The 11,070-nt window shown below is 39.2% G+C and overlaps 1 protein-coding gene and 1 pseudogene across 1 annotated transcript; one reads left to right on the forward strand and one right to left on the reverse strand.

Annotated features, from left to right (window-relative positions):
* Window positions 1-2,067: 2,067 nt before the first annotated feature.
* Window positions 2,068-7,977, reverse strand: LOC137956611 (pentatricopeptide repeat-containing protein At1g63330-like). The gene is made up of 2 exons (XM_068804167.1): window positions 5,120-7,977; window positions 2,068-2,368 (listed from the first exon to the last, which is right to left on the reverse strand). Exon 1 carries the CDS (start codon window positions 7,877-7,879, stop codon window positions 5,699-5,701), a length of 2,181 nt encoding a protein of 726 aa, XP_068660268.1. The 5' UTR covers window positions 7,880-7,977; the 3' UTR covers window positions 2,068-2,368; window positions 5,120-5,698.
* A 279-nt stretch (window positions 7,978-8,256) lies between these two features.
* On the forward strand, window positions 8,257-10,202 carry LOC137956344 (pentatricopeptide repeat-containing protein At5g66520-like; annotated as a pseudogene).
* The last annotated feature ends 868 nt before the right edge of the window (window positions 10,203-11,070 follow it).

Here is an 11,070-nt window from a genome sequence, read left to right on the forward strand (position 1 = left end):
GATCTCTCTGGTTGGAGGTCTTTTCCCCAAAACCCACAGCTAAAATTTTTACAATCCTCAATTAAGGTGATATTGGACCTGGCCTTGTCAGGTCATCTGAGTAGCAATGGAACCAACTGACCTGGCTGTGTTGGATTACCCAAGTAGGAAAGCAACCAACTGACCCAACTGTGTTGGATTGTCCAACAGATCAGGCTGGATCTCCTGTGTAACTCTAAGAAGGGTTTACCAGGGGATATTGAGCCCAGACAGATCTCCAGGCCCTGGTTGAACCAGCTCAACAGGTCGGACCAGACCAGGATTCAAGCCATTGTTTGTAGTAATGGAACAATGGTGATCCACCATCAATAGAAAACTAACGAACACGGAAGCTATGTTTACATGACATATTGATGTTATAGCAACCAGAAGGGCTTTCACAAAACCAAAGCCTTCATCTAAAATCCAACATTTACTTCCAGTACACATTTTTGTAAAGTGTACTTCCGTTCATGTTCAATGAGAACAATATGATCTATGAACCCTTTAAGTAACATGGCAAGTGACAGTTTGGTGAATGCCCTACTGGCAACTCTTCCTTTTTTTTATTGGTTTAACTATTTATGCCATTTCTGAACAGCAGAACTTGCATTAACAAACCTAGGTTATAGCCATTGAACCACAGGATCAATAACCGCCATCCATGTACCTTGGTTCCAGAAAGTGGAAAAAAGCCAAGAAATTACAGCAGTTCATCGCATTATTTAGTTGGAGCAGTAGACTATTTCTTGTAAACTTTACACCACATCTAATAGTTGAAAATAACTTCAAAAAAATGTAATGGTTTGCATTTTATTTACATTTTATTTACCTATGCAGAAGACACCAATCGGGGCCCTGGTGCCAGGACCACCAGGAGAGTGAGGTGGCCCGGTGTCAAGGTGATCAGCAGGAGGGAGGCTCTCCAGTACACTGTAGGAAGTTTCATCAATGGCAATTACTGGCTCCGAAGTACAGGCATGCTCGGATTGAGGGCCTAAAAGACATGAAGCAGAGGAGGAGAGGAAGAAAAAACAGGCAAAAGACAGAGATCAAACAAAATAACCTTGAGAGAAAAGAGTAGTAATAAAAAATTTAATAGAAATTTGAAAAGAGAGAGAGAGAGAGAGAGAGAGAAGACCTTGCTTCGATGATCATTCATTCAAACGCCCATCTGAAACTTGATTGTTCAATTCATGCCAGAGTACATCTTCAATTATGTATCTATTATTCTTTGCCAATTTCTCTTCCTAGCCCAGTTTCCTCTCCATATTTTCAGTTTCTTCATTTTTTCTCCTTCAATGGTGCATATTTCTTCAAATTTATGTGGAGTGATCTGAACTTTGTTTCCCTCTCATTAAGAATGATAATCTACCAACCTAGCTTGAAATAATAGGGTTTTATCTGGAAAACATTAACCCATTAACAGAAGTGGATATAATATACATATCATATATTGGATCATATTCGCCTGCCTCAAGGAAAATATTATCAAAAATATATTATATCAGGATTGTATCAATACTTCTTAAATTGATCCATACACACCAATACGAGACACCCACTCATAATTCACAGTTCCCTGTAACTTGATAGGACTATCTGCTGCACCAAGGGAGCATCAGATCCCATCTCAAGAATATAAGCAGCAAATAGCTGGCAGTATAAACAGATGTAACAGGTGAACAATTTTGGGATGTCTTATTCTCGATCTGACCTCCAAGGATCCGATCTTTTGCTAGGATGTTGCTACAAAGTCTGTAGAATGGCTAAAGACAGATTTCTCCAGTATGTTGTGATGAACCATCAAAGCAGACAAATTGGATTAGAATGATCTTTAGAACACGAGTAAGAAATAAAGTGGGAAGCATTGGCATAGGGGAAGGGAGAGGTTGAGAACTGAATTGAGGCAAATTTGGGAAGAAACCTGAGAACAGCCAACAAATTTGCTTAAGGTTCACAGAAAATCAGAAAAAGAAACAACTGGTTCCTTGTTCTCATCAATCATTTTCTTCTGTATAATGAAGCAAAGAGTATTCAATAGGACACATGTTAATCTTGTGTTGAACTGTTGTAAAGGATATCTACAGCAATGTTGAGACAAGGGCATAATCTTGCCTGTCAATATAATAAACAATACAAAAACAAATTCAAATAACTATTGTTGGAAAGTTAATATCCATTGGTGGACGTTGATTTTCACTTATCCTATATCAGAAGCTTTCTCTTGAGTCCAATAACACCCGGATCCTCCAGTTTAGCCCCCACCAGTGAATCTGTTACCAAAGTTCTCATTTCTGCCTTCCAGCCATCTCTGTCCACGACTCAAAATTCTCTGCACGCTCCACATCTGGCACAAAAGAATTAGGCTCTATAAATCCATAAACCCAAAATGCCAACATAAGAAATTCTTCAAAGAAAATGAAGAAATAAAAACAAATATCGCTCCATCAAGTTATTTTCATTCCATGAACATTAACCCCAAAATTTCAGATCTCTGATCTGGTTGTGGACAACCAGCATTACAAAAGCAAGAATCGAGTCATAGGCATGAAGAAAGAAAGTCACAGATCTAAGTATGTTTCTTATAAATCCTAAAATAAATATCACTAAAATGCAGTTTATGTAGTTGAGTTTGCAACTAGCAAATAACCTTTCCACCACATTCTAAGTTCTGACAACAATTTGTTTCTATTTCACTCATTCATATGGAACATTTTCTTCCCCATTTAAAACCAAAAACACGGTCAACACAACGGAAAATAAGTTCTATACTAAGTCATATTAGTACTATCTATTTGCAGTTTGTTAAGTTAAAATTGTAGTAGTCAACCTCCATTAGCACTATTTACTTAGTAATTCCTCTTCTTTTGATTTAATTTCTCCTTTGTTGAACCTTCCTTAATAAAATCTCTATTCTCATTGTTTTCCAAAAAAAACTATAATACCAACCTCCATTAATCATGCAAACCATTAGCACACAGAAAACCACAGTAGCCTTCTATGATCATAAAGATTGTTCAGTTTGATGTTCTAGTGGATAAAATTTTAGATGAGTTGATTAACTCTGTTAAGTAGATTTATTCTGCATTGCATCACTTTCTCTCTCCATACAAGACTAATCATAGAATTTTAAGGTCATAGGTAAATAAGAATTTTATCAGTTATCTGTGGTAGCTATCCAAATTTGAAAAAAGTTGTAGTTCAACCACTACTTTCATTACCAATTGGTATTAAATTTTGCTTAACATGAGGGGCACTGTTAAAGAACAAATAAGGAAGAGTCTTACAATTATACTCATGGGAAAAAGGTTCAGCCAAGGAGGAATTTCAGTATTTCATTACCAATTGGTAACTGAATTTGGCTTAACATGGAGGGTATTGTTCAAGCACAAATAAAGAAGAGTCTTACATAACTCTCATGGGAAGAAGGTTCTGCCAAGGAGGAATTTTAGTATTTCATTACCTATTGGTAACTGAATTTGGCTTAACACAGAGGACATTGTTGAAGAACAAATAAATAAGAGTCTTATATAACTATCATGGAAATGAGTCTCATGGGAAGAAGGTTCAACCCAAAGAAGAATTTTAATATTATTAGAATTTTACTTTGTTAGAGTTGTTTAATTGTTGTAGGACTTATCTTTTAAGAGTTGTACTTTGGGTATAACTGGGATATGAGTAGTTTAATTTAACACAAATTTATATGCATTCTCTCGATTATAAATAGAAACCCAGTATACTCAATTTACACCAATCAATGAATTATTTTCATCCCTAGAAATTTCAATAGGCATCAACATATTCATATACTGAAAGAGTCGTCAATAAAAAGATGCCTACAAATCTATAAACATTCTAAATCAGTTGAAATCCTTAAGCCACCTTCTTCTCTATAGCCCAATCACTCAACAAATTTGGGGGCCCTTTACCCTCAAATTTGGGCTCCAGACCTGCCTCCCCCTACATTCCCCCTCCTCATTAATCACCCAATTCCCTGGAAAAAATAGGACACATTTTTGGGGCCTCACCAGTTCTGAAATTTAATGGAATGCACACAATAAAAAGGTTTTTGAGGGTAAGCAAGAGTCCCTGAGAGGAATCACTGAAAAGACTATGCATCACATGTTATTTTGGGTAAGCAATTTGAAGGATTGCAATCACCTCCCTAACTCAATTATAAGGATAAATTGGCAATCAATCATTCAATCAGCCCCATATCGAATTGTCCACCCAATTGAATGGGAACCTCCTCCAAAGGATTTGTTGGGACTTAATATTAAAGGAAGCTCTAGGGGGAATCTTGAACCCATGGGTTGTGATAGAGTGATTAGGGACCCTATAGAGACCTTTCTCCTTGTTTTCTTTGTGTCCTCTAGGCAAAGTGAGTCCAAAGTTAAGAAGCTCCAGTCTCTCCATCATGGTCTTTAACTTCACTTCAAGCGATGCTTGCCCCCTTGATAGTGGAAGGGGTGACTTGGAGGTTCTCATCTCATGGGCTTCGAGGCACAAACCTCCTGCAGGGCACTGCCTCGAGTACTTTGATGAGATTGAAGAGATTAATAGATTCAGGCCCATTTGCTGGAAGCAACTCCAAAGGGCACGAATGGGTTGGTAGATAGCTTGCCCAGGAAGGAAGTCCACCATCAGCACTTTGCTTTCAGCACTGACTTCCCCCATTGATTTTTCTCTTTTCTTTGTTGTTGGCTTTTTTTGGCGTTTTGTTTGATTGCAAGACTAGAGGAGGGGCCTTTTCTTTGTTGTTGGCTTACTTTTCCTTAATAGCATTTCTTGCTGTTCTAACTCTTTCAACTTGCCTCTTGTATTTCTCTGGCCCTAGTTTGGGCTGTCTTAATTAATTCTCCTTCTCATGGCTCTCAAATAAATAAATAAATAAAAACTATAAACATTCTAGATTTCAAATATTGTTGAAATATTGGTTTTCACCTCATAACTATGTGGTCAAGTACTTATTCTGCCCACTCTATTCTTAGAATTTGTTGCACGAAACCCAAAAGATAGAAGAGAAGAAAAAGTAAATTGTCAAAAAAAGAAGAAATAAGGAGTAGAGATAGACAGCAGTAAGAGCCATAAAACAAACCTGCAGCATCTGAAGCCTCTTCACCCATAACTGCATTTTCAATGGATCAGAGTCACTTGTGACTTCAGGGTGGGAATGGGATTGAACTTGAAGTTATCAATCTTCTATTAATTCACACGAGACCAGTGAAACAAAATCTAACGCAGCTGCCTTCAACCAAGAGATTGAAAGACATCATCATAACAACTAGACAACATAATTGGATACAGATTCTCATTTATGATATAACCTTGACCATCGGTGAGATCCACTGCACAGCAAACAGGCCACATACTAGGTAATCTACCGAGCCATTTCTCATGGATTGTAATACTTTGCCTTCTGGTTAGCTTCATTGCCAATAGAAAGTCTTTCTGATTTCTGAGCTCCATGGGATCTCATTCAACTACAGTAGGCCTACCCACTGTTGCTGTGAAGATGAAGGTCACTATTGGAAAAACAAACTCTCTTCAACAGTTAAATACCAGATAAAACCTTTTGAAGGAACTAGGAGAAGATAGAAGTAGCCAAAAAGATTGGATATTGAAGCTAAAAGGCATGTGCGGGCAGTGCAAAAGTTGCAAAGAATCCTTATCACCATCATGTTTTGTCCAGTCCCTCTGCCAAAATACTGCCGATTTTGTCAAAATCACCTACTTCTTTAATTCCAGATTCTTCTGATGCAACATTTCTGGTCAACAAACTATGAGTAGCTGCATCAGGGATCCACCCTCTTTCTAACATCTGATCCAAGAATTTACAGGCATCATCCCTGTAACCTTCTTTCCAAAGTCCATTTATTACCACATTATATATGTTGGAACAGAAAGTCACCCTTTCACACATAACTCTATCTAAACAATGTCTGACTGTATGCAATTGAGAATGGTCAGCCATACACATCACAATGGTATCTAGTGTGTCCGAATCTGGAATAATACCATCACAAACCATTTGGTCAAACACTAATGAAGCATCCTTTGTACGATTGTCAGCACACAAACCATTTATCAGGGCAGCATATACACTTGACTCCAAAAGTAAGCCATTCACCAGCATTTGTGCAAGCAACACTAGTGCACTTTTTACTCTATTTAACTTGCACAAGCTGCAGAAAATTGTACTGTATGTGGTAGAGCTAGACAAAGTGCCACTGTGAGATGCAAAGGATTTCAGCCTGATAGCTTCATCCAGTTTTCCAATTAAACAGATCTGACCAATCAATATATTGAATGAGGAAGTAGGGAGAGTGCATCCTTTACTGGACATATATTGAAATACTTCAAGAGCCGCTCGAATCTTATTTGAATGGCAAAGAGCATCAATTAGTTCTGAGTATGAAGCCAAATCCAAACACCAATCTTTGGCACAGACATGACTAAAGATATCTAACGCCTCCTCCAGCCTACTTGTTTTACAGAACCCACTAATAATTGCAGAATAAGTTGCACTATCAGGCATAAAAGAGGAAACAATCATCCTACTGAGGACTTCATGAGCTTTGTCAATCCACCCTTTTTCACTAAGCCCTTTAATCACAAAATTCCAAGAGAAATTATCGCATACATCTCTCTCTACCATCTTGTTGAGGAAAACACTTGCCTCAAAAATTTTACCCACTTTATAATAACCTTCAATTAATGAATTGTATGGAGAAGCCTCAGAGACCAAGTTCACATCAAAGAATGATTCAGCATCAGCAAACTTGCCTAACTGGCAATACCCATTGACTACATCTACATACATCTTGATCCCAGGAGTTAGACCTAAATCAGTCATCTCCACCAAAAGCTTAATAGCCTCATCCAACTGATGGCTTTCACAACAAGCCCCAACCAAAGTACTATAAACGGCCAAATTTGGCAACAGACAAGCACCTCTCATCATTCTGTACAAACTGATTCCTTCATCTAATTTATTAGTTTTACAAAGCAAAGGTATTACACTATTATAAAAATCACAATCTATATGATTTCCTAAATCAGATATATGATCTAAAACCTGAAGTGCTTCAGTAATTAGGTTTCTTGAAAGAAGTCCAACTGTAATTATCTTAAAAGACCTACTATTAGGATTGATATGCTTTTGCTGCATTCTTCTGAATCGCTCCAATGCTATCTCCATTCGACCACTTTCACACAGAACTTCCATCAGACAATTCAAAGTTTCAATATTTGGAACAGTACCAGCTTTCACCATTTCTTTGTAAATAAAAATAACTCTTTCCAGATCCCTCTTTTCAACGAAAGTACCCAATAGAAGATTACAAGTAGATATTTGAGGATAGCATTTTGTAGAATTCATTATTTCAAACACCTTTAGAGCTCCATCCAGTCTCTGGCTTCGACAAAAAGATTCAACCAAGAAACTAAAACTAAAAGCTAACTCTTCTTTGTTCAGCATCTTTATTTTCGTCATCTCGTTCAGAAGCATCTCCATTTCCTGCACTCTACTAGCGAGGCCCAGCTTTAAAATCATACGGCAATACGTAACAGCGGTCTGGCGGAATTGTTTCTGAGCAGAAGCCCATTTGAAGATCTTTAGAGCAGAGTTCAAATCATGCGTCGAATCCAGAACCGAGACTAATCTATCCGGGTGCAGTCTTTCCCTTAAAAAACGAATAGCATCATCCACTTGGGCAAAGTTTGCTGGGTTTTTCTCAACAACATCCAGCGGAATCTGAACTTTTGCCGCAGTAGAAATCGAATAAGAACATGAACTTATATAAACAAAGACGGGAAATTTCTTCGAGTTGCACCAAGGTCGTAGCCTTGATGCCATTTGTAATATACTCTGAACAGCATCCGGTTAGCTAAATAGGATTAGAATTGCAAACAAACCCAAAACAGAGGAAGAAATGAAGGTAGACTCACTCAGTCACCTGGTTACGTTCTGAGAAACATCAATCGTCATCGTGGGAGAAATACAACCGTCTCAAAAAATTTATTTTTCCAGTTCTTTTGAGTTTTGAGAGACTTAATAAAAATATAATATAAATCAGTGGCCCCAATGAGAATTATCATTGATGAATCGCTAGGGCGACAAAAAAAAAAAGCAATAGGGCCCACAGTTTTTTCATTTTTTTTATATTAACCTGGAAAAATCTCCGAATAAAATGGATTTTAAGGAGAGACGGGTTTCAAAGCTTACCAGATAGGATGACGATTGACGACCACTTTGCCACTGCTGGCCTCTCCCCCATCAATCCCACTGTCTCATAAAACCCGCCGTGGGCATCCCCCCGCCCTTTTGTAGCTTGAATGCTGCGTCAATATTGCCGACCTCAGACAATTCCACTCCCAAATTTTCCGGCTCGGCCTATCCAACGATAACGATACAATGGGACACATTGTCAAGTACTGTGCCGTATCTGATTCCGGTGACTTCAACTACGCACTCAAGCTGTTTGAAGGAATACCAGGACCAGATGCCTACCCATCTTAAGAGGTCACTTGGGGGCTCAATTCACCAGAAGTTGCATCCACTTGTACGTTCGAATGTTGGAGCGATCCATTGTGCCCAATAAATTCACTTTTCCGTCTCTGATAAGGACCTGGTGCTTGGAGGATGCGATTGGAGAAGGGAAACAAGTGTTTCCCCATGTTTTCAAACTTAGGTGTGTAGGGGATGAGTTCTCCCAGAAAATTTAATCCATATGTACATGAATTGTCGGTATTTGGATGACAGGCGAAAAGTTTTTGACAAGATGTCTTGCCAAACAATTGTCTCATGGACAACTTTGATCAGTGGCTATTCTAAGTGGGGCTACGTGGACAATGTTTATACTGTTTTTGAGATGATGCCGGTAAGGAATTCAGTGTCTTGGAATGCTATGGTTGCAGCTTATGTGCAGAGCAACAGGTTCCAAGAGGCACTTGCTCTGTTCAAAAGGATGTGGGCGGATGAAGTCGGATTGGACAAATATGTTGCAGCAAGCATGTTGTCAGCATTTAGAGTTTTGGAGCCTCTAGAACAAGAAGAGTGGAATTACATTAGACATTAAATTAGCTACTACAATAATCGACATGTACTGCAAATGTGGGTGTTTGGAGAAAGCATTTGAAGTCTTCAGTACATTAAGCCACAAGGGGATTTCTTCCTGGAATTGCATGATCGGAGGTCTTGCAATTCATGGCCAAGCACAAGCTGCAATCAAGCTCTTCAAGGAAATGGTGAAGCCAGATGATATCACTCTTGTCAATGTACTGAATGCATGCCCATACCGGCCTAATGTAAGGACAGACAATATTATGGCTGTGTGGTTGATTTTCTTGGCAGAGCAGGCTTGCTAGAGGAAGCCAAGAGGCTGATGGAAGAGAAGCCATTGAAGCCTGATAAAGGTGTATTAGGAGCCCTCCATGGAGATATAGAAATGGGGGAGGAAATAGGGAAGCAATTTATCGAGTTGGACCCTGACAATTGGGGCAGGTACTTTCTACTGGCAAACCTCTCAAGGCGCGGTGCTGGTAGATGGGATGATGTTGCAAACATAAGGAGAGTAATGAACGACAGGGGAGTGAACGAGGCACCAAGCTGCTCCATGAAATAATTAAATGGAATTGTTACTGAATTCATAACTGGACGGAGATCCCTCCCCCAATCCAAAGAGATCTACTCAAAGGTTGATGAGGTACTTGAACGCATACTCTGTGAAGGCTATGTTCAATGAAATTGGCGAAGAAGTGAAGGAGATCCCGTTGTCCTACCACAGTGAAAAGCTCGCCATTGCCTATGGACTGTTAAACACTTTCCCAGGAGCAACAATTCGGATCTCCGAGAATTTAAGGATCTGCAAGGATTGCCATTCTGCCAACAAGCTCATATCTAAGGTTTTTTCTTGTGAAATTGTTGACAGATATAGAAATCTCTTCCACCACTTTAAAGATGGAAAATGTTCATGTAAAGTGTAGATAAATAGAAATCAGAGCTCATCGAAGTATAAATCTCGATCATGAAGCTTCCCCATGACTCTTCTCTGTATTGAATCTGCATAAACCTCTTTCAGCATCTGAAAATTCCAGAGATAGAAATCACTTCCACCGCTTTAAAGATGGGAAATGTTCTTGTAAAGATTTCTGGTGATTATATTGGTGTAGATAAATAAATTAAGAGCTGATATAAGTGTGAATCCGACCCTGAAGCTTCCCCATGACTCTTCCCTGTATTTAATGTGCATAAACCTCTTTCAGCGTCTGAAAATCCTTGTAGCAGATCATGCAAGAATGAGTTACACGGCGAACTTAAAGATTAAATGATGGCAGATACCAAACAAAACAAGATCACAATTCCTGTTTGACTTCAACGAATAACTATCTTTTGTTTTTTTTAGTTGAAAGTTGAGAAAGAAAAAAAACAAAAAAAAAACTGCTGCAAATTGCTCCGTCTTCTGGTTAGGAAAAAAAATGCAGAAACTCTGTGTTTCCATGGGAGAGGAACTATCAAGGAATTAATTGATGAACTGGGTCTACTTTCATTGACTGCTTAATTGGTTGGTTGAATACACTTTTCAACTTCATTGCAGTGAAGTAATGGTGCCACGTCGAGATCCATATTCGATGACGTATACCTTCTTTCAAAGACCATGAACACTTTCTGCAGAGTCCCGTGCACCGGAATCATTGGTTCACACTCGGCCCGGGCCCGGTTCACCGAGTCTTCAATAAAATCCGGTTTACTGAGTTAGAAACGGCGGGCGGACCCATCACTGAAATCGGTGAGCGGATGGTGCGTAGGATCCGACTAGAACTCCGCCAGCTGACCATCAAATCAACGGCTAAACGATTACGTCCTCTTCTTGTTGTCTTGGCCGCATTTGTTAGCAAAGTCAAAGAAACGTACATCTGGATGAAGACACTAGCAGGCACACCATGCGCAATACGCCCGAACGAGCTCTCTTACTACTCTCGGCCGAGCCCGACGCGGCGGCCTTTTCGTCCGAGCTGAGCGCAGTCCACTCGTTCCAGAGCGTCGCA

Source organism: Aristolochia californica, unplaced genomic scaffold (assembly GCF_029961685.1).
Source record: "Aristolochia californica isolate CCGP_79_NKW_82.1479 unplaced genomic scaffold, dmAriCali1.0.hap1 SCAF_2, whole genome shotgun sequence".
In the NCBI taxonomy this organism is placed as follows: Eukaryota; Viridiplantae; Streptophyta; class Magnoliopsida; order Piperales; family Aristolochiaceae; genus Aristolochia; species Aristolochia californica.

What these genes read in the sequence shown, in the direction of transcription:
- LOC137956611 (XM_068804167.1), bottom strand. Translation starts at nt 7,879, where the DNA reads ATGGCATCAAGGCTACGACCTTGGTGCAACTCGAAGAAATTTCCCGTC.